The following is a 27,235-nucleotide window of genomic DNA, read 5'->3' as shown; positions in this document are numbered from 1 at the left end:
ATTTTTTTTTATTTTAGTCTACCACAAACTTTGCATCAAGACCCTAGTCGGAGACATGTAAGATAAATCACAAGGATTATTTGTCATCACATAATAAATCTGCTATTGTTTAAATTCTTTGTCAGGGATTAGAATGGCTGATTGTAAGGAGATTGCTTTCTCCAGACAAAGCGCTAATCAAGCACATCTTATTCAAAGGCATTTAAGGTCAAAGACGCTGGTAGATTATCTGTGGTTCCTAAATTAAAACCCCTTCGTGACAGCCAATACGTATTGAGATATAAGGGAATATCATCCCCATACAGGTGACAATCCAGCAGCTGTCGGCTGTCCACTATATCTGACAACTTGCTGTATAGGGCCCGTTACACATAGCGATATCGCTAGCAATATCGCTATAATGTCACTGGTTTTGTGACGTAGCAGCGATATTGCTAGCGATATCGCTACATGTGATACTTACCTCCGACCGGCTCGCCCGCTGTCTGTCGCTGATTGCGCGAGAACGTCCTGGACCATTTCTCGTCGGGCGCTTCCTGCTGGGCTTCCTGTGGCGCTGACGAGCGACGCGTGGACGCGGGCGGAGAATGTCAGGATCGCCGCGTCTGACAGGTAAGTAGCGACCCCCGACCGCTGCTATGTCGCTGGCGAGATCTGCCTGTGTGGCAGCTCACTAGCGACCGCTTAGCGATGCACCAGCGATCCATATCGTTGTCAAGATCACTGGTGCATCGCTTAGTGTAACGGTACCCCATCACAAATGATCGGTGTTGGCACCATCCATATCTGTTTAACTCCTTAGTTGCTGCTGTCAAAAGTGACCAACAAATAAATGGTTAATACATTTTGGGGGCTTGCACTTTAATCTAATTGACACACTGAGATTATGATTGTGTGGTCCTGATGTTTGCCATAGCATTTCATGGCCAAATAGCGGCCTTAAGGTACTGTCACACTTAGCGATGTACCAGCAATCCCGATCAGCGATATGACGAGGTCAGGATCGCTGGTACATCGATAAGTGGTCGCTAGTGAGCTGCCACACAGGCAGATCTCACCAGCGACATCGCAGGGGTTGCTACTTACCTGTCAGACGAGGCGATCCTGACGTCCTCCCGCCCGGCTCCACGCGTCGCTCGTCACAGCAGGAAGCCCCAGCAGGAAGCTGACGACAAGAAACGGCTCAGGCTGTTCTCGCGCGATCAGCGATAACCAGTGGGGGAGCTGTCGGAGGCAAGTATCAGACATAGCGATATCGCTATAACGTCACAAAAACCAGTGACAGTATAGCGATATTGCTAGTGATATCGCTTAGTGTGACAGGCCCTTTAGAGTCTGCCGGCTACAGCGGCCAGTTCAGAAGTTAGTGACATTTAGGTGGTAAACAAACACTTTTTCATTCTGGCTATACCACTTTGCAATAATTCCTGATAATCACCTGAAGGGTTAATAAACTACCTGACAGCAGTTTTCAGTAGGTCAGGGGGTGCAGTTTTTAAAATGGTATCATGTTTAGGGTTTTCCAATATATAGGACCCCTAAAGTCACTTCAAACTTGGATAGGTCCCTCAAAAAAATAAATTTTGTAAATTTCCGTGAAAAAATGAAAAATTACTGCTTAAATTTAAAAACTCCTAAAAGGCTAACAAAATAAATTAGCGTTTTAAAAATTGTGCTGATGTAAAGCAGACATGTGGGAAATGTTATTTATTAATCTTTTTCTGCAGTATGACTATCTGGATTAAAGGGATAATCATTCAAAGTTTGAAAATTGCAATTTTTTTTTTACATTTTTGTCAAGTTGATTTTTTTATAAATAGACAAAATATATCAATCTAAAATATGTCACGAAAAAAGTCTCAAAATCACTGGGATTTGTAGAAGCATTCCACAGTTATGCCTATATAAAGTGACATTGGTCAAAATTTTAAAAATTGGCCCGATTACGAAGGGGATAAATACTGGCAACATATCAGAAGAACCCCTTTGCTATAGGATAACTGCTAGAACTTTAGAATATTTTTTTCTGTTCAAACAATCCAAAAGAAAACTGCCCTACAGCAAGGGTGCCCTGTAGCTCGGGAGCCACATGTGGCTCACAGGTCCGTGATGTTTGGCTTGTGACTGTCTGCCAGCTTGGTGCACTATCACCAGGTGTAGCAAACAGCTGTTAAGAGCAGATCTCTAGAGGGTGACTTGTGTGTAGCACTGCACAGAAGAGCAGATCTGAATGGGGGTAAGATCGGAAACCCTGAAACTTGGCATACTGCCTTGGTGTGATTTCAGTGGAAAAGCTTTAGACTGTAATTATACCGGTAATAGAGGCTCTAGTTGTCACTACTGTGAGTGGGGCAGAAGCTGGATGTGGCTCGAGACCCTCTTTCATAGATGAATGTGACTCCAGGTCAGAAAGGTTGGGGGGTGTGGCTATGTAGCGGTGGAGAGAGGACACATTTAGGGAGAGCTCCTGATATCCTGCAATTATCCGGCCAGCAGACCCGTTACCGCGACATACTTGCCGGTGTCGGGACCCTCCTGGACTCCGGAGCACTCCTGGACCCCCGGGGGAGGACGTTGCTGGGCTCCGGTAAGCTGGCAGCTGTGAGGGCCGGGGCTTCCGGCAGGGCCTGCACGAGGCGGCTGCGATTTTCAGAAGCGTGCACTCTAGCTGTAAGACGCGCCGCCAGCTCCCGTCGCTGCACCGCTGACAGGACTGTGAGCACACATCCTGAGGATCTGAGGGGGACAAGCGGTGAGTGCTCTGGAAGATTGGGCCCCATGCTCCCCCATGCTATGTCACCTAGCCTGCCATCGTTATTACTTCAGGGGCCTCTGGACCCCTCCCTGGCTGCTGTCTGTGGGCACTGCGGCTCCCCTCCTGGCCATAGGCTGCTCAGAGCCGGACATTACCTCCCTGCGTGGCCCTTCTTCTCTGTGCTGCTCTTGGAACTCAGTCACCATTATATAATAGCCCTGCTGTACTTATAATTTTGGACCAGGGAACCCCCAGCATATATCATTCCTGTTACCTTGCTGTGCCATATTGCTATTGAAAATGAACGTCTCCAAGGGGTCAGGAGCAGCTGAGAAATTGAAAGTTTGCTAGAATTGACCATTCGGATACTTCTGATACTACGCGAGACGCTGATTATGGCAAGGAAGGTATTGGCACTACGGTGGATGGGAAATTCATGTCCCTCCCTTAGAATCTGGATTGACTTGGTAAACTCGATTGTTCCATACGAGCGCACGTTATATCAGAATAGGGGATGCCCAGATAAATTTGAAAAGATTTGGGAGAGGTGGAATTCCTCTCATCTTACTTTGCAAGGTGGAGACATCGCATATGAGTCAATATGATGTAAGATACTAGGCTGCGAAATAGTAAATAACAGTTGATGTAGTTGTAGTTTAGGAACTTATAATTAGATTTTAATAAATGAGGCTTGTGAGGTTTGACTGACATACATGCTTCATAATGTAAAGCCTGTTCTTTGTGTATGCTTGAGGGGTTATGATTACCCTGTATATCAGTAAGAGTGTGCAATTTTGTTTTGTACTTAATAGATGGAAATGTGTATGTTCTGTATAATGCTCACTACCACTACGTTCAATAAATAAATTAAAAAAAAAAAAGGTTGGGGACTTCTGCCCTACAAGTAAAGGAAAGAACCTGTTATTTTCTAAAAAAAAGAAAAAGGTAGTTAATTTGTAAAAACCCCTGGATGTTCCCAGAGTCTGCTGATCTTTTCTAGTTTGCACTGTGTCACTCCATTGCAAAGATATTCAGAATTGTTTTTTGGGGGGTGCAGTTTGTGAAATTTCTGCTTGCAGAGCATTGGGCGTTTTTTCAGTGTTCACTGGGGCCGTGCACTCTCGTCTCTCCCAGACCCTGCCAATCACAGGTCTGACGCTGATCGAGTAGTCCTAGACCCCTCAGGTGCCATAGGAAGCAGGCAAGCCAGAAAAAAGTCAACAAAAGCGAAAATTATATTAAAAATGTAAAAAATTCACCACAAATGTGTTGAATAAAAACAAACAAAATGTTTAAAAAGAAAAAACAGTAGTCTTGGAATCTTTATTACCTCAGATTAACAGTCTCTCATAGGGTCCAGCAGTTAACTGACGTCATTTTGACAGGCCGCAATCTTCAAACCAGGATAAAATATTGCAGGACTATCCGATTCAGTAGAGAAACGTCTCAAAACGTATAGAATGAATTTATGAACAAAAATAAAATTGAATGGAAGCAAAATTTTCAAAAAAAAGTTGCGCTGAATGTAGCATAAGAGGGTTACCTCAGGAGCTTGCACAAAGTGTGACCTACATTGCCTGTGCCTAGGCCAAGCAGCGGACATCAGACTCCTGTCTACATTGGGACATGGCCACACAATGTTGTCAAAGCTCTGACCACCGTGATGGCCAACTGCCAACCAATTGTGCTGCCTTTGCCCCACTGCGGATAGGCGGAGCTTCGTCCGGACCACCGATGCTCTTAGACTGGTGGTCAGATTGGAAATCACTTGATGCAGCTACCTAAAATGAACGTGAAAAAATACATGCACCCAGAGGGTAAAGTGCTGTGACGCCGATGCTCTCCAAATGCATTAGATGATTGCCAGATGCAGCCAAAACTGTCAGGTTAAACCAACATTAACATGTATAGGGGCTATAAATAAAGGGCCCATTCTACAGAATGTGCGCTATTCTCCTGGATCGGGTATTTACTTAACAGTACAGGCAATATACGGTAATGTTCTAACTATAAAACTATTAGACGTCAAGTGAAAAGAAATACAAGCCAAGCCACACAGGTAGTGCACGAGCCACAACAATAAAAAGCGTGGGTGCGCTACTACTAACAGCAGCAGCCGTATTGGTAAATTCTCATCGACTCACTCATTGTATAATACAGGTATTTACTGGAGGTGAATCTGGACAATTTTCTTCGAGAGTGAGTCAAATGATAACAGTTCTTCATATTGGCACGCTCTGAAGTGGATGAAAGAATCCATTCTGAAGAACCTCATCTTATAAGAGTTTCTTTTTTCAAGGTTCTTTTATCTGAGAAATTTCTTTTCCGTTCTAGCCAATTCCCCCAACACAAATGCTTTGATAGCATACAACAGATGACAGCAAGTTGCCCTTAAAATGGTTTTCACAGCAGCTACAGCCTTCATCACTGTCTCCAGTTCAAATTGTGTTTGCAGTGATGGGGGAGGGGAGGGAGTTTAAAGGGAACCCATCACCCACCCTGGGCATTTTTAACGAAAATAGCCACCTTCAGCAGCACTAAGGCTGCATTCTGTGAAGGTGGCTCTTCCGTTTCTGACCCCCAGTAACACCGAAATATTAACTTTTATAAATAGATCCTCATACCTGTAATGCGTCCCATAGGTATGGTGTGTCCCTCTGAAGAAACCGCCTCCCCGCCGTCAATCATGTCTCTGCAGCGTCTGGACCCCACCTTCCATAGCTGTCCATCATGCCCCTGCTCTGCCCCGCCTCCTTCTGTCTCCTATGCCGGAGCCTGCTCTGTGAAAACAGTTCTCGGGCATGCGCAGTGCACGCTGCCCGTGAACTGACATAAGGCGATCATGGACGGCGTGTTGTGGAGGCCCCAGATCCTGCCCCGCAGCGTGAATACACCATAACACACACTGCGGGGCAGGATCTGGGGCCTCCACAGCACGCAGGCGTGATCGCCTGATGTCAGTTGACGGGCAATGCGCACTGCGCATGCCCGAGAACTGTTTTCACAGAGCAGGCGCCGGCATAGGAGACAGGAGGCGGGGCACAGACGGCAGAGCAGGGGCATGGACGGCTATGGGAGGCGGGGCCCAGACGGCAGCACAGGGGCATGATGGACGGCTATGGAAGGCGGGGTCCAGACACTGAAGAGACATGATTTATGGTGGGGAGGCAGCTGCTTCAGGGGGACACACCATACCTATGGGACGCATTACCGGTATGAGGACCCATTTATAAAAGTTAATATTTCGGCGTTACTGGGGGTCAGAAACTGAAGAGCCACCTTCACAGAATGCAGCCTTAGAGCTGCTGAAGGTGGCTCTTTTAGTTAAAAATGCCCAGAAGGGGTGACAGGTTCCATTTAAGGTGGGTCACAGCACAACAGCACAAATTGCTCCAGGTTATTAACCTCTTTCTGACTGAGCAGTAATCCATTTTATTTTTGCACTTTACATTTTTTCCTCCAAGTGTCAACTTTATTTTTCTGTTCATATGCGCCTATGAAGGCTTATTTTTTTTTGTAGGACAAGCTGTAGCTTTAAAATTGCATCATTCATTTTTCCATTCAATGTAATGAAAAATAGGAAAAAATGCAGTGAAATGGCACAAAACAAACCAAAACAATTCCAACATTGCTTTTTGGGTTTGGCTTTTACGATGTTTATCGTGGAGAAAAACTATCTGGCAATATGGTTGTCCAGGTATGATTACTGCAATTCCAAAATGAAAGAAAAAAAAAAAAAAAAAAAAAAAAAAAAACACTATACAAGTTTTTTTTGTATGCTTTGATTTTTTTAACTTCTCTCCTTTCACCTTCCTGACCAGGCCAAATTTTGTACTTCATATTAGTGGTAAATTTAGGTCGATACCATATGCGTTTATGAAAATATCAAACATTTGACGACCAAAAAAAAAAAAAAAAAATCGGAACATTTCGCAAACTTCAAACTTTTAATTTATGTCCTGACTCCTTACCCAAGCCTGTTTTCACCTTCATAACCAGGGCAAATTTTAAAAATCAGACCAGTGTCACTTTATGTGGTAATAACTCTGGAAAGCTTTAAAGCAGGGGTGTGGAATCTTTTTTCTGCCAAGGACCATTTGGATATTTATACAATCCTTCGGGGGCCATACAAACTCCGCCCACAAAGTACATCCTGACTCTGGCACTGGTTTCATGACTTAATCTTTCATTGCATGCCCTTCAATGTTCAGTAGTGAACACTGCGTGTGTGCTCACAGAGCAAGAAGAAATTAATGAGAGTGTGGCAATCAAAATACAGCTCCCTGCCCAAGAATGCGGTCCCTGAGAATCTGCTTGGGGGCCTGGTAAAAGGTTATCGAGGGCCGTAAATGGCCCTGGGGCCTGAGGTTCCCCACCCCTGCTTTAAAGCAAGGGTCTCAAACTTGGCAGAGTAAATGGGCCTCACATAAAAAAGACAAATTTGATCCGGAGGGCCGCATTCCTTTCAAACTTGGTACACCTCGTACACATGCGGCTCCGCTCCATACAATTTGTACACACACGGCTCTGCTACATCCACCCTGTAAACCCCTCTTGACCCCACACAACCTTACCTTCTTCAGCACCATGACAACCAGCACAGACAGCAGCATCCTGCATACACTGAGGCCCCTGATCATGTGACCCCTGACTCCTCCCCCTCCTGTGACCTCATCCCTGGTCCTGCGCACACACAACAGCCATCATGCGCTACTGAATGCGCGCCTTACACCTGCCTCAGGGAGCGAGACATGTGGTGCACCGCAGGCCGCAGATGCCTGCCTCAGGGGCCGCATGCAGCCCGCGTATTTGAGATCTCTGATTTAAAGGATCTCATTGATTTGAAGACTTTTTTTTATGACATTATACTTCATGATAGTGGTAAAATTGGTTCTATACCTCTTGTGTTAATATGTGTAAATATCGGAAATTTGGAGAAAATGTTTGTAATTTTGAAACTTTTTATTGTTGTTATGCCCTGAAACCAGAGAGTTATGTCACACAAAATAGCTAATAAATAACATTTACCACATATCTACATTTGCATCATTTCTTAAACTATTTTTTTGGTAAAAATTTAGAAGAGTTAAAAAGTTGACCAGCGATTTCTCATTTTTCCAACAAAATTTCCAAAACAATTGTTTAGGGACCACATCACATTTGAAGAAACTTTGAGGGGGTCGATATGACAGAAAATATCCAAAAGTGACACCATTCCAAAAACTGCACTCCTCAAAGTACTCAAAACCATATTCAATATTTATTAACCCCTGAGGTACTTCACAGAAATTAAAGCATTGTGGAAGGAAAAAATGTTTTCTTCATTTTTTACTTTTTTTTTTTCACAAAAATGTTACTTTATCGCCAAATTTTTTATTTTCACAAGGGTAACAGGATACAATTGCAAAATATAAATAAACAAACACTGGCGCTTATATACGTCATATAAATATATAGGAGGCTTATATTGATGTTGAAAGCTGCACGTGATAAGTGGACAGGTTCTGTGCTTGCCTGTCAAAACTTAAAATGCAATAATAGGGATAATATCACCGCACTATCAATTCTGAGAGTAGTACAAAATTACTTACTCTCAAATGTAGAAATAAGGTCAGATTTACTTCCATCAAAGTCTGCATTCCAAAACGTCACTACTTCCCTTCCGAGCCCCGACATGTGCCCATACAGTAGTTTTCTCCCACATATGGGGTATCAGCGTACTCAGGACAAATTGGACAACTTTTGGGGTCCAATTTCTCCTGTACCCTTGGGAAAATAAAAAAAAATTGGTGACTAAAAGATCATGTATGTGGAAAAAAATACAAATTTTTTATTTTCACGCCCGGGCGTTATAAACTTCTGTGAAGCACTGGGGAGGGGGGGGTTCAAAGTGCTCACCACACATCTAGATAAGTTCCTTGGGGGGTCTAGTTTCCAAAATGGTGTCATTTGTGGGGGGTTTCCACTGTTTTGGTACATCAGAGGTTTTCCAATTGCGACATGGTGTCCGATCTCAATTCCAGCCAAAAACGTCAAATGGCGCTGCTTCCCTTCCGAGCTCTGCCATGCGCCCAAATAGTGGTTTACCCCCACATGTGGGGCATCAGCGTACTCAGGACAAATTGCACAATAACTTTTAGGGTCCTGTTACCCTTGGGAAAATAAAAATTGGGGGTGAAAAGATCATTTTTGTGGAAAAAATATGATTTTTTAATTGTACCGTTGTACGTTATAAACTTCTGTGAAGCACTTGTGGGTTCAAAGTTCTCACCACATATCTAGATAAGTTCCTTGGGGGGGTCTAGTTTCCAAAATGGGGTCACTTGTGGGGGGTTTCCACTGTTTAGGTACATCAGGGGCTCTCCAAACGTGACATGGCGTCCGATCTGAATTCCAGACAATTTTGCATTGAAAAAGTCAAACGGCACTCCTTCCCTTCTGAGCTCTGCCATGCGCCAAAACAGTGGTTCCCCCCCACATATCAGGTATCAGCGTACTCAGGACAAATTGCACAATAACTTTTGCAGTCCAATTTCTCCTGTTACCTTTGGTAAAATTAAAAAAAATTGAACCTGAAGTATTTTTTTGTGAAAAAAAGTTAGATGTTCATTTTTTTTTTTTTTAAATATTCAAAAAATTCCTGTGACGCACCTAAAGGGTTAATAAACTTCTTGAATGTGGTTTTGAGCACCTTAAGGGGTGCAGTTTTTGGAATGGTGTCACTTTTGGGTATTTTCTATCATATAGACCCCTCAAAGTGGCTTCAAATGTGATGTAGTCCGTAAAATAAAATGGTGTTGCAAAAATGAGAAATCACTGGTCAATTTTTTAACCCTTATAACTTCCTAACAGAAAAAAATTTTGGTTCCAAAATTGTGCTGATGTAAAGTAAACATGTGGGAAATGTTACTTATCAAGTTTTTTGTGTACCGTATCTCTGTGTTTTAAGAGCATAAAAATTAAAAGTTGGAAAATTGCGAAATTTTCAAAATTTTCGCCAAATTTCTGTTTTTTTCACAAATAAACGCAAGTTATTTGAATGAAATTTTACTACTATCATTAAGTACAATATGTCATGAGAAAACAATGTCAGAATCACCGGGATCCATGGAAGCGTTCGAGTTATGACCTCATAAAGGGACAGTGGTCAGAATTGTAAAAATTGGCCCGATCATGAACGTGCAAACCACCCTTGGGGGTGAAGGGGTTAAACAGTGGAAATCCTCACAAGTGACCCCGTTTTAGAAACTAGACCCCTCAAGAAATTTAAACATGTGGTGAGCACCTTGAACCCACAGATGCATCACAGAATTTTATAATGCTGAACTGTGAAAATGAAAATTATATTTTTTCCACAGAAATGTTGTTTTAGCCCAAAGTTTTAAATTTTTAAGCGATAACAGGTAACAATGAACCTTAATTTCTCCTAAGTGCGCCAATACCCTACATGTAATCGATAACTACTTTTCAGGCACAGTACATAGCTCAGAAGGGAAGGCGCACCATATTATAGTGCTGATTTTAGTGTTATGGTTTGCTAGTGCCATGACCCACAGTGAGCCCCTGAGGTGCCAGAACAGCAGAAGCCCCCATACGAGAGCCCATTTTACAAATTACCCCTCTCAAAGATCGTATCTAAGGGTTCAGTGATCATATTTCTGACAGGTCACTGATCTGCCACCTAGTTTACAGATTATATATATATATTTAAAAAAAAAAAATCCTTCTGCAGGCAGGCGCCAGCATTCCACCATGATCAGATTCATATTGTGCATTTATTTCTTTTTTATGGTATTCATAAATTCCTAATTAAAAAAAAAAAAATTTAGTTTGAAAATGGCGCTGGCGCGCCTGCACAGTAGCAGCTATCAGCGATCCGATAGATGCTGCTGCGCAAGTGCTGCCATCTTGTGAGGACTTTTTTTTTTCCTCTAGCAAGATGGCGCCGCCGGCGCCTGCACAGTTGCAGCTATCAGATCACCAATAGCTGAATTTTGAAAGTGATTTTTTTTTCTTCGGGGGGGATTTATGGATACCATCAAAAAGAATAATTAAATGCACAATATGGATGCGATCATGCTGCAGCGCCACCAACTGCCTGCATAAGCGGATTTTTAAAAATATATAAATATATACATGTAGTATTCACTATGTAGACTAGGAGGCAGGTCACTAAGGGAACAGTGACCTGTCAGAAGCCATACTAGGGAATAAATAATCAGAGCACCACGAGAAAGACACCCCCCCCCCAACCACAGGCCTCCCCAGGGCACAAGCATATCATTAACTCAAAACTGAAAGTAAAGATTAAACAATCACAAGACGGATTTCAGAAGGGCTGTGGAGTCGGGTAAGCCAAATCTCCAACTCCTCGATTTCCATGACACAGACGCCGACTCCGACTCCACCAAAATGGGCTCCGACTTCAACTCCACAGCCCTGGATTTCATCATCCAAGGTATTTTAAATCAGTTTAACTGCGCCGACCTGACAGTGTCTGTAGGTTACTGTGCACAATCCTGCTCACAGTTTCCCTTTAAGAACATTTTACATAATATTTTCGATCACATTTATCCTGCACATCTAAGTCTCTGAATGACGTGATTCAGATTTAAACCCTGACGATTAAGTTTACTATGATGAGGTAGCAGAGGTACTCTGCACTTCGTCTTGCCCAAGTTCAGCAGTGTCCTTTTCGGAGGAGCACAAAGATGTAGCCGACCCCGCTTTAAGGCACACGCTGCGGTTTTTGCTGCGGTTCTGGCTCTGCAGAACTGCAGCAGTTCCGCAGACATGGTACTTTACCATGTTAGCCTATGGGTTTTCAAAACCGCAGTGCTCACACTGCGGTTTTTTACCTGCGGAAAAGCTGCGGGTTTTTTTCCGCAGCATGTCAATTTTTTCTGCGGATTCACACCTAAAGTAACATAGTAGAGGTGTGAAACCGCAGGCCAAACCGCAGCAAAACCGCAGGCCATTTTACCTGCGGTTCCGCCGGAAAAAACACGCAGGTGAATCTGGAGTGTGTGCACATACAGTGGGGCAAAAAAGTATTTAGTCAGTCAGCAATAGTGCAAGTTCCACCACTTAAAAAGATGAGAGGCGTCTGTAATTTACATCATAGGTAGACCTCAACTATGGGAGACAAACTGAGAAAAAAAAATCCAGAAAATCACATTGTCTGTTTTTTTTTTCCATTTTATTTGCATATTATGGTGGAAAATAAGTATTTGGTCAGAAACAAAATTTCTTCTCAATACTTTGTGATATATCCTTTGTTGGCAATGACAGAGGTCAAATGTTTTCTGTAAGTCTTCACAAGGTTGCCTCACACTGTTGTTGGTATGTTGGCCCATTCCTCCATGCAGATCTCCTCTAGAGCAGTGATGTTTTTGGCTTTTTGCTTGGCAACACGGACTTTCAACTCCCTCCAAAGGTTTTCTATAGGGTTGAGATCTGGAGACTGGCTAGGCCACTCCAGGACCTTGAAATGCTTCTTACGAAGCCACTCCTTCGTTGCCCTGGCGGTGTGCTTTGGATCATTGTCATGTTGAAAGACCCAGCCACGTTTCATATTCAATGCCCTTGCTGATGGAAGGAGGTTTGCACTCAAAATCTCACGATACATGGCCCCATTCATTCTTTCATGTACCCGGATCAGTCGTCCTGGCCCCTTTGCAGAGAAACAGCCCCAAAGCATGATGTTTCCACCACCATGCTTTACAGTAGGTATGGTGTTTGATGGATGCAACTCAGTATTCTTTTTCCTCCAAACACGACAAGTTGTGTTTCTACCAAACAGTTCCAGTTTGGTTTCATCAGACCATAGGACATTCTCCCAAAACTCCTCTGGATCATCCAAATGCTCTCTAGCAAACTTCAGATGGGCCCGGACATGTACAGGCTTAAGCAGTGGGACACGTCTGGCACTGCAGGATCTGAGTCCATGGTGGCGTAGTGTGTTACTTATGGTAGGCCTTGTTACATTGGTCCCAGCTCTCTGCAGTTCATTCACTAGGTCCCCCCGCGTGGTTCTGGGATTTTTGCTCACCGTTCTTGTGATCATTCTGACCCCACGGGGTGGGATTTTGCGTGGAGCAACAGATCGAGGGAGATTATCAGTGGTCTTGTATGTCTTCCATTTTCTAATTATTGCTCCCACAGTTGATTTCTTCACTCCAAGCTGGTTGGCTATTGCAGATTCAGTCTTCCCAGCCTGGTGCAGGGCTTCAATTTTGTTTCTGGTGTCCTTTGACAGCTCTTTGGTCTTCACCATAGTGGAGTTTGGAGTCAGACTGTTTGAGGGTGTGCACAGGTGTCTTTTTATACTGATAACAAGTTTAAACAGGTGCCATTACTACAGGTAATGAGTGGAGGAAAGAGGAGACTCTTAAAGAAGAAGTTACAGGTCTGTGAGAGCCAGAAATCTTGATTGCTTGTTTCTGACCAAATACTTATTTTCCACCATAATATGCAAATAAAATGAAAAAAAAACAGACAATGTGATTTTCTGGATTTTTTTTTCTCAGTTTGTCTCCCATAGTTGAGGTCTACCTATGATGTAAATTACAGACGCCTCTCATCTTTTTAAGTGGTGGAACTTGCACTATTGCTGACTGACTAAATACTTTTTTGCCCCACTGTACCTATGCACCCTTAAAGACGTCCACCGCCGGATCATAGGCCAAACAACATCTAAAGTGATTCCATCTGCCTCATTATTTGCTGTTACCTTAGGTTCTGTTATTTGGCCAGTGTGAACATGCTCCTTTACGTTCCATGTATACCAAATTATGCGCTGGTTCATTTCTTTATTGTAGTTTTTTGTACTTTGTACCAACAGGGCTATGGTCCCTTTTATTAAGCTAGGCATTTCATTTAAATATCTTATCATGACTGGGTACCTGAACTGTTGGGTCTCAATCATGCTCTGCGCTCCCATCTACAGTGAGGTGAGGTTTTAATACTAAAAGATAGGACCGCCCCGATTGGGGTACACCTAGTCACGATGAGATGGCTTACGCTTTTTTCATCGAAAACAGTGTTTACCAAGTACCCCATGTTGTTTATATGTACTATTACTATTTAATTACAGCAGCGTTTCTAGCTTAAGTTTTATACTATATAGAGCAAAACTATAGTATTGCAGTTTATAGCTAAATACGTTCTATGAAGTCCACCAACAGGTTAGGCTTCATAGGAGGAGAAAAAGATGGTGGAGATAGAGGGCATATAGTAGGTGCCTAGTTGCCTTGAAAACCCATCGGTTGACCATGATCGCTTGGAGGCGGTGACCATGCACCAGCATCATTTCAACTGTTTAAGTGGTTAAAACAGTGATCGGAGTTGGCATCTGCCTAAAATGGTGCAGGCTCAGCTCCTGAGCTCGCTCGATATACCAGGACAGAGAGTAGACATACTATTAGAACTTGGGTAATGGTTAAAAAAGAAAAAGGTAGAAAAAGGATGGATGAATATAACTGTTATATTCAGCTGTATTCACATCACGCTATACTTACAGGCTTGGTGATATTTGGGAAGATCTTGCCAGAGACAATCATTGCTCCCAAAGGTCTAAAGTAAGCAGCTTCAAAAGTTGATGGGAGTCTTATGTTGCGTCTACAGAATATTTTGGCCTTAATTAATACTGATATTAAATATATTGTACTACATGAAAGCAGCCTTAAACTGGTGATTGAGACACTAGAGTAGCATCATTTCTTTAACTGCATGCAGAAGATCTGATAAAATTATTGTTTTGCTCCTTGTGTGTCTCACATGGCAGTCGAGGTGATCGGCGGCGAGGAGAAGCCCACAACGACCTGCTGCAGACTAATCATCTAAGACAGCTCCTGGACAGATTTTTGAATAATGTTTTCGCTGAAAGCTGCAGCAATTGAGCAAAAACGAACACGGCTGCAATAACATAACCAGGATCCGATTCAAGCTACCCGTGGTATGGCAGCACCAGTCAGCTAACAGATCCTGTGAACAGTTTTAACACTTTCCCTGCCAACTAAATATCTCATAAGTCTTTGCAGGAAAGAAAATCAAGGCCACATGAGATCTGTTATTTATACTAATGATTATCTCAAGAGGAATCGCAACTAAACTGTGATCCCAGTCTTGCTTTACGTCAAAGAATCTTGGCTTTAAAACAAGACACTGCTGCTGTCCAGGCGATACACATGCACAAACTTTCAGCGCTCACTGCCATGTGTATAACCAAGTTCTAGGCTGTAGTACATCTAAAAAAACTTTCAAGGTGACAAATTAATTTTTGGCGCAGTGTACGATTCGCACAGTCACTATTTGATTCTCAAGTATGCTGACCAAGTCTCAAACTGTGACCAGCTATCTGGTATTTGTAGGACTTTGATTTTGCAGCGTGCATCACATACGTGCATCATACAAGTGATACAGTGGGGCAAAAAAGTATTTAGTCAGTCAGCAATAGTGCAAGTTCCAGCACTTAAAAAGATGAGAGGCGTCTGTAATTTACATCATAGGTAGACCTCAACTATGGGAGACAAACTGAGAAAAAAAAATCCAGAAAATCACATTGTCTGTTTTTTTTTTCATTTTATTTGCATATTATGGTGGAAAATAAGTATTTGGTCAGAAACAAAATTTCATCTCAATACTTTGTGATATATCCTTTGTTGGCAATGACAGAGGTCAAACGTTTTCTGTAAGTCTTCACAAGGTTGCCACACACTGTTGTTGGTATGTTGGCCCATTCCTCCATGCAGATCTCCTCTAGAGCAGTGATGTTTTTGGCTTTTCGCTTGGCAACACGGACTTTCAACTCCCTCCAAAGGTTTTCTATAGGGTTGAGATCTGGAGACTGGCTAGGCCACTCCAGGACCTTGAAATGCTTCTTACGAAGCCACTCCTTCGTTGCCCTGGCGGTGTGCTTTGGATCATTGTCATGTTGAAAGACCCAGCCACGTTTCATCATCAATGCCCTTGCTGATGGAAGGAGGTTTGCACTCAAAATCTCACGATACATGGCCCCATTCATTCTTTCATGTACCCGGATCAGTCGTCCTGGCCCCTTTGCAGAGAAACAGCCCCAAAGCATGATGTTTCCACCACCATGCTTTACAGTAGGTATGGTGTTTGATGGATGCAACTCAGTATTCTTTTTCCTCCAAACACGACAAGTTGTGTTTCTACCAAACAGTTCCAGTTTGGTTTCATCAGACCATAGGACATTCTCCCAAAACTCCTCTGGATCATCCAAATGCTCTCTAGCAAACTTCAGACGGGCCCGGACATGTACAGGCTTAAGCAGTGGGACACGTCTGGCACTGCAGGATCTGAGTCCATGGTGGCGTAGTGTGTTACTTATGGTAGGCCTTGTTACATTGGTCCCAGCTCTCTGCAGTTCATTCACTAGGTCCCCCCGCGTGGTTCTGGGATTTTTGCTCACCGTTCTTGTGATCATTCTGACCCCACGGGGTGGGATTTTGCGTGGAGCACCAGATCGAGGGAGATTATCAGTGGTCTTGTATGTCTTCCATTTTCTAATTATTGCTCCCACAGTTGATTTCTTCACTCCAAGCTGGTTGGCTATTGCAGATTCAGTCTTCCCAGCCTGGTGCAGGGCTACAATTTTGTTTCTGGTGTCCTTTGACAGCTCTTTGGTCTTCACCATAGTGGAGATTGGAGTCAGACTGTTTGAGGGTGTGCACAGGTGTCTTTTTATACTGATAAGTTTAAACAGGTGCCATTACTACAGGTAATGAGTGGAGGAAAGAGGAGACTCTTAAAGAAGAAGTTACAGGTCTGTGAGAGCCAGAAATCTTGATTGCTTGTTTCTGACCAAATACTTATTTTCCACCATAATATGCAAATAAAATGAAAAAAAAAACAGACAATGTGATTTTCTGGATTTTTTTTTCTCAGTTTGTCTCCCATAGTTGAGGTCTACCTATGATGTAAATTACAGACGCCTCTAATCTTTTTAAGTGGTGGAACTTGCACTATTGCTTACTGACTAAATACTTTTTTGCCCCACTGTATATGAATTAATCCAGAATTGAACCAAAAGGGAACTGAAGGTAACTGGATAGTCACTGTAAACAATGTTTGTCTGTCTTCACCCTCACCCCTATAATCCTTAACTTTCTGCTAAACCCCCCACCGCAGTTCCTACACCTAGTAAGGAGCTGTACATCTCTCCCTCCATCCTCCCCCTCAAAACACAATCATGTCTCCAAATACAGACAGCCCCCTCATGCCCTCTCCTGCTCCTCATGACCACCGGTGATATCCAAATCTTGGTCCCCCTCACCACATCCACAGTCATTTCCACCTCCCATCCACGCTCTATCACAAATTTTCGAACCCTTTCTAACCTTATACACGTTCGCCCAGCCCCCACTTCACCTGTCCCACTAACAGGAGCTCTATGGAACGCTTGCTCCGTTTGCAACAAAACTTTTTCCTACATCCATGATCTTTTCATTGCTAACAAACTTTCCTTCCTCGCCATCACCGAAACTTGGCTCACCCCCTCTGACACAGCCTCTCCTGCTGCACTTTTGCATGGTGGACTCCATCTTTCCCACACCACCCGCCCCAGCAGCAAGCATGGCGGAGGAGTTGGTTTTCTCCTGTCAGGTAACTGCTCCTTCACCCACATCCCATTGCCACCCTCTGTAACCCTCCCGTCCTTTGAGGTACACTCTGTGCGCATCTACTCCCCCCTCCATCTGGCTATCATTTACCGCCCCCAGGACCAGCCACCACCTAGCTACTTTATTTCCTCTTTGCTGAAATCCCTACTATCATGGGTGACTTCAACATTCCCATTGACACCTCCTGCTCAGCTGTCACTAAACTTTTATCTCTCACTTCCTCCTTCGGCCTCGCTCAATAGACTTTTGCAGCCACTCACAAAGATGGCCACACTCTGGACCTCATCTGCACCCGCCTCTGCTCCCCATCTCACCTCTCTCTGTTTCTGACTACGACCTTACTTGCGTGTTCTTCCCCATCCTCTCCTTGTCCACTATCCCCACTCCACAAACTTGCACACCCTCGCAGAAATCTTAGACACCTTGATCCACACTCACTTTATGAATCCCTCCTCCCTCTTACAGACATAAGTTTCTTATACAATGCAGACACTGCTGCCGCTTTATTTAACATCATGATAGCTGCAGCTCTGGAATCTGTTGCCCCTCACACATACCAAAGCTTGCAAAATCAACAGACAGCCCTGGCACACCAGCCTGACCAAAGAACTAAGACGGGCTTCCGGGGTTGCTGAGCGGAGATGGAAAAGAATCCACTCCGAGGACTTCAAAGCATTCAAACAGTCCCTCACTGCTTTCAAGGCCACACTCGCTGCAGCAAAACAAACCTACTTCACAAGCATAAACAGCTATTCAACATCTTCAATTTTCTTGTCCATCCCCCAGCATCTTCCTTTTCCCTCTCCACTCATCTCAACTGAAGACTGCCTCATTTTTCAATTGATTGATAACATCAGAGAAAGCTTTGGCCTACAACCCCTACAATCTCTCTTGCTAACTACTCAACCCTCTTCCTCCAAAACCAACTTCTCGACCATCACAGAAGATACTCTCCACTCTACTCAAGATCACATCTCACCACCTGTGCACTCGACCCAATTCCATCCCACTTCATCTCAAACCTCACCAGTTTTCATCCCAAACCTAACCCATCTCATCAACCTATCACTAACAACTGGTGCTTTCCCGTCATGCTTCAAACGTGTCAATCACACCCATCCTCAAAAATCCCTCTCTTGACTTATTCTCTTTCTAGCTATCGCTATTGAGGCTGAAAGCCAAGTTTGGTTTAACCTCCAGCTGTTTCTTTGATTTTTTTTCTGGCAATAGATATCATTCATTGCCTTCTATGGGAACCTATATGGGTATAATTCTGATGTTCCTTTATTGAACCATGCTATTTTTTTACCTCCTGTTTGTGCTTGTCTGATTTACTGCAGAGAGATTGTTTTTGGCTCTGATAATGCATTAGGAATCTATGTTTTCTGTAGTCTATTAATACCCAAAAAGACAAGACTTGCTATTATCTATTGGTTATACAAGAGGTTTTTCTATGTTTACATGTACTAGCCTGTCTTATGTTTTGTACATTAATAGCCTGTGTATTATATTAAGCACTCTCTTTTTCATCTCTTATTTGCTTATTGTTTTCCCACTTGTAGTTTATAAGGGTCATTTAGGGCGAGTCTGGGACAGCCGCCTCAGAGTGGGGGCGCCAAATAATCGTATCTTTTAGGGTGCCAACCTCCACTGTCAGGAAGGGATAGCAGGCTAGCGTAGGGCTATCGTAGGTTATTAATGTATAGTGTTTGTTAATTGTGATATTGCACTGGGGGGTGTTTTTTACCTCAATTTATTCAAGTTTCAGGTTTTTAAAGGGCTTATATGATTGCACTTTTGATATTTCTACCCTGGTCCTGTGGACATTTTTTATCTGTATCTAGCTATTGCCCCATATTACTTCTCCCCTATTCCTCAAAACTACTGGAAAAACATGTCCATCTTCAACTGTCCACCCACCTCTCTTCCTGCTCCCTTCTTTGACCGCTTACAATCCGGCTTCCGGTCGAATCACTCCTCTGAAACTGCCCTAACTAAAGTAACCAATGACCTATTAACCGCCAAGGCCAAGCGACACTACTCTGTCCTCCTCCTGGACCTGTCCTGTGCCTTTGACACAGTTGACCACTCCCTATTACCACAGACCCTCATCTCTTGGCATCACAGACACGGCCCTATCTTGGATCTTGTCATACCTAACAGACTGGTCATTCAGCGTCTCCCACTTGCATACCACCTCCTCACCTAGCCCCTATCTGTCGGGAGTCCCGCAAGGTTCAGTCCTAGGGCCCCTGCTCTTCTCCATTTACACCTTCGGCCTCGGACAGCTCACAGAGTCCCACAGCTTTCAGTATCATATCTATGCTGACAACACACAGATCTACATCTCTAGACCAGAAATCACCACCTTACTAACCAGAACTCCACTATGTCTGTCCGCTATCTCATCCTTCTTCTCAAATAGATTTCTAAAACTTAATATGGACAAAAAAGAATTCATCCCCCCCCCATCTCCCTCGACCCGCCCAATGGACCTATTCATTAAAGTAAATGGCTGCTCAACTCTCCCCAGTCCCACAAGCTCTATGCCTTGCGGTAATCCTTGACTCCGATCTCTCCTTCAAACCACATATCCAAGCCATCTCCACACATTCTGCCGACTTCAACTCAAATATATTTCCCTGATCCGTACATTCCCCAACCAAGAATCTGCAAAAATAGCTAGTCCATGCCCTCATCTCCTGCCTTGGCTACTACAACATCCTGCTCTGTGGCCTCCCTTCTAATACTCTTTCACCCCTTCAAATCTATTTTAAACTCCACTGCCCGACTAATCCACCTGTCCCCCCTACTATTCCCAAACCTCCCCCCTTTGTCAATCCCTGCACTGGCTCTCCATTACCCAAAGACTCCAGTTCAAAACTCTAACCATGACATACAAAGCCATCCGACAACCTGTGCCCTCGTCTCCAGGTTCTTACCTGCACGCAACCTCCGATCCTCACAAGATCTCCTTCTCGACTCCCCTCTTATCTCCTCTTCCAACAATCACATACAAATTTCTCCAGCACATCACCCCTACGCTGGAACTTTGTACCACAACATGTCAGACTCTCACCTACCGTGGAAACCTTCAAAAGAATCCTGAAGACCTACATCTTCCGACAAGCCTACAATCTGCAGTAATCACCGATCCACCAAATCACTGCATGACCAGCTCTGCCCTCACCTATTGTATCCTCACCCAGCCCTTGTAGATTTTGAGCGCTGTCGGGTAGGGTCCTCTCCTCCTGTACCAGTCGTGACCTGTGTTCTTTAAGATTACTGTACTTGTTTTTTTATTATGTATACCCCTCCTCACATGTAGAATGCCATGGAATAAATGGTTCTATAATAATAATAATAATAATAATAATAATAATAATAATAATAATAATAATAATAATTCCTAAAATTAATCACATTTTTTTAAGCTGAATACTAGCTTCAATTTGAATCTCGATTGGTTTTGGTTTTTACAAAAAAAATGCATGCACAAAAATTCTTAAAACATACTGATCATCAGATTGGTCCCTTAGGTGCTGTTGTCGTAATAAGTGATTATAAAGGCAGCTATCGCAGCAGCCAGCACATGTGTAGTCAAGTGGTGCATACTGGCCTCATCTAGACGCCACTGCAGGATCCATTCAGAAGAAAGAACAGGTCATACTATATAGTACACTTGTACAGGATGTTACTGGTAACATAAGAACTGATGTCTGCACACAGAATACCAAGTACTGGTCACTTACTAAGCTTTATTTACAAATTACTCTAAATTCATCAAAATGGTGCACAAGGTTTATAAATTTGGCACAAAGGGCTTTTTTGTGTCAGCTGTTTTCCTAAATTCTTTTTCAAGATCTTAGGAAAAGATAGAACTTTTAACAAAACTATACCAGGTGGCGAATGGAGTAGAGTTGTGCCAAATTTTGCAACTTTTTAAAAGGTCGCAATTGGCCGAAAACATCGGAAACTAAAATCCGCTCACAGAGCGGGCAGAAACCACAAGAAAAAAAAAGTCGAGCACATAAAATAATCTTAAAAAAAAAAAAGGCAGAAAAAAAAGGCAAAGCACAATACACAAAACTAGGCAAAAACAAACTAATGGCAATGATGAATCAGGGCCTATAACAAAAGACCATCGGATATTATACCAGTTGCTTATTATCCTGCACATAATATCCGATGTTGTTCGTGGTAAAGTGAGCAGCCTGCGTGGCCTAATCGTGCCACCATAGCCTGCACCTTCTCCCATTAAGCATATATGGGACTACACTGGATGGCAATTGCACAGGGAGCTGTCAGGAGCGGCTCTTGATTTGCCCAAGTGCATTCATGGTGGCAGAACATCTCAGAAAACCAATAACCTCATTGATAACATACAATACTCAATATTGAATAGATAAGGATGTTTTGAAAACATTGTTTCCATTTTTATCATTTACACATTAAAGGGAACCTGTCACCAGGACCAACTCATTGTAGAGCCAGTGTCACTCAGGGCTGGGGGTGTGGTTACAGTGGTGACCCCGCCCCTATGACTGAATATCAAAAGTTGGCTGGAAGAATAAAGATCATTTTCTGCCCACTGCATTCGGCCACTTGTAAGCACCAGAAAGCATCAAAACGCTGTTAACCTGCAGATTGACCCCATATCTGCAAGTTAACAGCGTTATTCCTGGTGACAGATTTCCTTTAACAACTTGTATATGGATCCTTTGATTTGCATAATTCAACGACGTTTCCTTCTTGGTGTTGCAATTTCAATGTTGAGGAGTGTATTGTACCATGACTACAGAACATCAGATATTATGTTGTATATAACATTGGATTTCGGTGTGAACACTATTACGTAGTGTATACAATGCTATGCGAGTAGTATGATATACTGACTACAGACCATAAGCTATTATACAGGGTAAGGGCTCATACTCACTTGCGCGAGACTCGCACAATTCTCGTACAAGTCTCTCGCAAGTGACTATTAGCCCTCATATGTGAACGGTATAATATGTGATATTCTGCAGTTACAGTATAATTTATGCCAGTCACATTGATCTATAGAATACACCACATATACAAAAGACAGATGTTGTATACAGTCCATTGGATTAGTCTGCAGAGGTTTGTTGTGCGTTATTTCAGCAGTTTGATTGCAGTTTCAGCTTGTGATGATAGGGCCGATGACCTCCCACTGACAGAGCAATCCGATATTTACAATGAGTCAAAATGTAGCATGAAGTCACACAAGCCTTAGCAGAGAGCCGCAGACCATGCGGATTCCTCCAGAGGCAAGCAGTGTCTGCCGCCTCCTCTCTCCATTAACATCTCCCACCCTGAGCACTGTCTCTCTCCCCCACTGAAGCTGCTGCACTGGATTGCTTCACCACACACCAATGTACATTTTGACTCACTCCAATATTAATCCCCCCTTAGGGATTCTGAGCACAATCAGAATCGTGCATAAGAGATGGTGAATTAGTAGAATTAATTTGATCAATCACATGTGACAGTTATATAAGTCAAAAATGGGTTAGACTTTTTCTACAGATAGCGTTTAATTAAAGTTACTATAAAAATATATTTTAAACAAAATACAGTTAGGTCCATATATATTTTGACAGAGACAACAACATTTTTCTAATTTTGGTTCCAGACATTACCACAATGAATTTTAAACAAAACAATTCAGATGCAGTTGAAGTTCAGACTTTCAGCTTTCATTTGAGGGTATCCACATTAAAATTGGATGAAGGGTTTAGGAGTTTCAGCTCCTTAACATGTGCACCCTGTTTTTAAAAGGGACCAAAAGTAATTGGACAGATTAAATAATTGTAAATAAAATGTTCAATTCTAGTACTTGGTTGAAAACCCTTTGTTGGCAATGACTGCCTGAAGTCTTGAACTCATGGACATCACCAGACGCTATGTTTCCTCCTTTTTGATGCTCTGCCTTCACTGCGGTGGTTTTCAGTTGCTGTTTGTTTGTGGGCCTGTCTGAAGTTAAGTCTTTAACAAGTGAAATACATGCTCAATTGGGTTGAGATCAGGCGACTGACTTGGCCATTCAAGAATATTCCACTTCTTTGCTTTAATAAACTCCTGGGTTGCTTTGACTTTATGTTTTGGGTCATTGTCCATCTGTAGTATGAAACGACGACCAATCAGTTTGGCTGCATTTGGCTGGATCTGAGCACACAGTATGGCTCTGAATACCTCAGAATTCATTCGGCTGCCTCTGTCCTGTGTCACATCATCAACACTAGAGACCCAGTGCCACTGGCAGCCATGCATGCCCAAGCCATCACACTGCCTCCGCCGTGTTTTACAGATGATGTGTGGTATGCTTTGGATCATGAGCTGTACCACGCCTTCGCCATACTTTTCTCTTTCCATCATTCTGGTAGAGGTTGATCTTGGTTTCATCTGTCCAAAGAATGTTCTTCCAGAACTGTACTGGCTTTTTTAGATGTTTTTTAGCAAAGTCCAGTCTAGCTTTTTGATTCTTGATGCTTATGAGTGGCTTGCACCGTGCAGTGAACCCTCTGTATTTACTTTCATGCAGTCGTCTCTTTATGGTAGATTTGGATATTGATACGCCTACCTCCTGGAGAGTGTTGTTCACTTGGTTGGCTGTTGTGAAGGGGTCTCTCTTCACCATGCAAATTATTCTGCGATCATCCACCACTGTTGTCTTCTGTGGGCGCCCAGGTCTTTTTGCATTGACGAGTTCTATTCTGCCTCATGGCCAAACTAAGTGTGTGGGCGCTCAGACTGCCAACCCATGGAGTCAGTTGACCGTTACTCACGTTTAGTGATGTCCGCAGATAGTTTAAACTCAAATGAAAAGAGCACGTTTGAAGAGTCCAGTAGGTTTACTCGCGGCTGAATCCTTGCATAATGCACGTTACAGTAGGTAAAAAGAGATTTTCCTTGTACAGAGCTGTATAAACGTATGTCTCCAAGATGGAGAAGACTCAAAAATGGAGAAGGGAGGGGTTACAGAAATGAGAGTCACATGCAAGGGGGGAGGAGAAAACCTCTAAAAGGAACAGATCTATATACAGCAATGGAAACAACAATATGGTAAAATGCAGTACTGTCTGATGATTCAAAATCATGGGACATGACACTCCCCGTCTGAAATCTTTAGATTTCATGATGATTCAACGTAACATGACATGTTACGATGATGACCAACGGCGTCCTAGAAGCCTGGAAGACAAAAAAAGAAGAAAACACAACATGCAAATAAACTAACAGTTGTAATTCCAACTCTTGGTTGATGACGTGAACTCCTCAACGGATGGATAGTCCAAGCCCATAGGAGAACCTATCTTCAGATTGGGGAAGCCGCAACGTGCCAACACTTCCACCAACCCAAACAATCCAAAGATGAAGTTCAAGTTCTTTGCAGGCTCCTATGAGACTATAGTTCAGGTTGAGTCCGGTGAGGAGCAGGTTATTGAGAGAAATACCTTCATACTGGGCACTGGAGTCAAACACCACTCTGATTTGATTGGGTTTGCGAGGATGGTAGACACCAAAGAATGGAAGATACCAGCATTCTTCTCCTTCCTTTAGTTGTGGAGCAGGCTCTGCATGATCTCTATCAAAGATATTCTGCATGAAGTCGAGGAAATGTTTTTCCATCTCTGGTTTCTTTTTTAAATTTCGTTTTAAAGATGCAAGTCTTGCAGTTGCTTGCTCCAGATTGTCTGGCAAACTTGTCCTTGGAGAACGAAAGGGTAAGGGTGCTGTCCAGTTGTTGGAGTCATCCTGGGTGAATTCCTTGTTCATGACCTTAATGAATTCTGTGTCCTCTCTTGCTGGTGCCAACTTGTTATTTTCATTTGTAGAATCAAACACCATTGACTTGAGGTTTTCGTCACAGGACCAGAATATATTCATGCTGTCATAGGTTTCTATCTGCTTACAGTCACTCAGTGTTTCTTTCACCCAGTAGTGATGTGGGCATGGTTGACAGTATGTACTGCGACCATTTGGCAAGACGTGAGTCTTACATGAGTAAATCTTAATAGGCATCTTCATCTTGTCTATACAGACGTTGCCTATGATAACCCAGCCTAGATCAAAGCGTTGAGCAAATGGAGCATCATGTGGTCCATTGATCTGCTGACGTACCTTATGCAGTCGGAGAATGTCTCTACCGAGCAGGATCAGGATATCTGCACTGTTGTCAAGAGCTGGTATCTTGTTGGCTATCGTCATTAGATGAGGGTGATGAAGTGCAACCTCTGGCGTTGGAATCTCCTCTCTATTGGATGGTATCTGGTTGCAATCGACGAGTCTAGGCAGAGGTATCTCTACGTTGTTCTCAAGTGAAGATACTATAAGTCCATTGGCTCTTCTCCCAGAGACCTCTGTGACACCACTGCAAGAACCCAAGGTGTAGGGGTAAGCATTTCCTTTTAAATCAAACAAATCAAAGAGCTCTGACCTTGCAAGTGATCGGTTGCTTTGGTCGTCCAGGTTGGCGTACACCCTTGTGCTCTTTTCGGGCTGACCCTTAGGATATATGTTCACCAGGCATATCTTTGCACATGACTTGTCCCAGAGGTCTTCTCTGTAAACTTCTGTGCATGAAGATGATACCTTGGTAGTACTTGCTTGCTCTGTTTCCTCCCCGCCATAGCTTGTGGTGGGTATGGAAGGTGTGAACTGAGCAGAGGTAGGCTGGGATGTATGGAGTGCTTGCACGTGGTCCTCACTGTCACACTCCAAACACTTAATAGGAATTTTACAGTCACTAGCAAAGTGTTCAGTAGAAGCACAACATCTGTAACATACACCAAACATCTTTAGAAGTTCCTTGCGCTCGTGGAGCGGCTTCTTTCTGAAGCCAATGCACTTCTTTAAGGGATGTGGCTTCTTATGAATGGGACACATACGATTAGGATCTTCAACCTTGTCCCCTGTGTTGCTCTGGTTTGGAGCGGATGTAGGTGTGGGAAGGATGTCGGTCTTTTTCGGTGACACTGGGCCGCCTTGGCTTTTCAGGTTAGTACGTGGACCCTCATAATTAGGAGGAGTTGGACCGGGTCCGCTGGGTTCTACATAGAAATAACTCGGGTCGGTCTTACGCTCTGCGATATCCTTGATAAATTCACAGAAGTAGGAAAATGGAGGAAAGGAGACTTGATTTGCTTTTTTGTACTTTGATCCAATAGTGGCCCACTTCTCTTGTATATTGTATGGCAGCTTTGAAACTATTGAGTTAACGCCCCGAGTGGTATCCAGGTAGCTAAGACCAGGTAGGTGCGTGTCTGCCTTGGCTAACTGGAGCTCTAGGAGTAGGTCACTGAGCGCTAGGAATTTTGAGCTGTCCTTGCCAGATATTTTGGGGAAATCCTGTAGACGCTTAAACAGTGCATTCTCTATGGCTTCAGGACTGCCAAAGCTACGTTCTAGTCTTTCCCATGCAGCCATGAGACCAGCTGCTGAATTACTGATGTGGACGGATCTGAGCCTCTTAACCCGCTCCGTGGATTGAGGTCCGAGCCACTTGATTAGCAGATCCAGCTCTTCAGCAGCAGTGATGCCAAGGTCACTAATTGCGGCTTTAAACCTCGCAAAATCGTCCATGTCTGTTCTTTCTGACTTTGGAGTAACATTTGCCGGCTGAGTGATGCTGTTAGCGTGGGTCTTAGCTTCTTGGTTCAAGAACATGGGAAGATACGGAGTGGCGTAGGCGTTTAGACCAGCAACCGATTTGTGGCATATGATCTCTGTTGTATGCGGGACTGGAACCACACAGTTATCAGGAGCGCAGTGCCTTGTCGGCATGTTAGGCTGCTTGTAGACGTTGGCG

At 43.4% G+C, this 27,235-nt stretch overlaps 1 protein-coding gene across 3 annotated transcripts in view; it reads right to left on the bottom strand.

Annotated features, from left to right (window-relative positions):
- Positions 1–27,235, bottom strand: part of MDM4 (MDM4 regulator of p53) — a 73,290-nt gene that overhangs the window by 22,934 nt on the left and 23,121 nt on the right. The window contains exon 2 of one of the 3 annotated variants that reach the window (XM_073587172.1): positions 8,347–8,521. The exons of the other annotated variants lie outside the window; for them this stretch is intronic. Within the exon in view, the coding sequence (XP_073443273.1) occupies positions 8,347–8,394 (48 nt within the window). The 5' untranslated portion in view covers positions 8,395–8,521. The remainder of the gene's footprint in view (positions 1–8,346; positions 8,522–27,235) is intronic. 3 annotated transcript variants of the gene reach the window in all.

Source organism: Dendrobates tinctorius, unplaced genomic scaffold (genome assembly GCF_039654945.1).
Source record: "Dendrobates tinctorius isolate UK_male_01 unplaced genomic scaffold, ASM3965494v1 ptg000098l, whole genome shotgun sequence".
Classification (NCBI taxonomy): domain Eukaryota; kingdom Metazoa; phylum Chordata; class Amphibia; order Anura; family Dendrobatidae; genus Dendrobates; species Dendrobates tinctorius.
The sequence above is the reverse complement of the archived record's forward strand: the minus strand, read 5'-3'. Positions and strand labels throughout refer to the sequence as shown.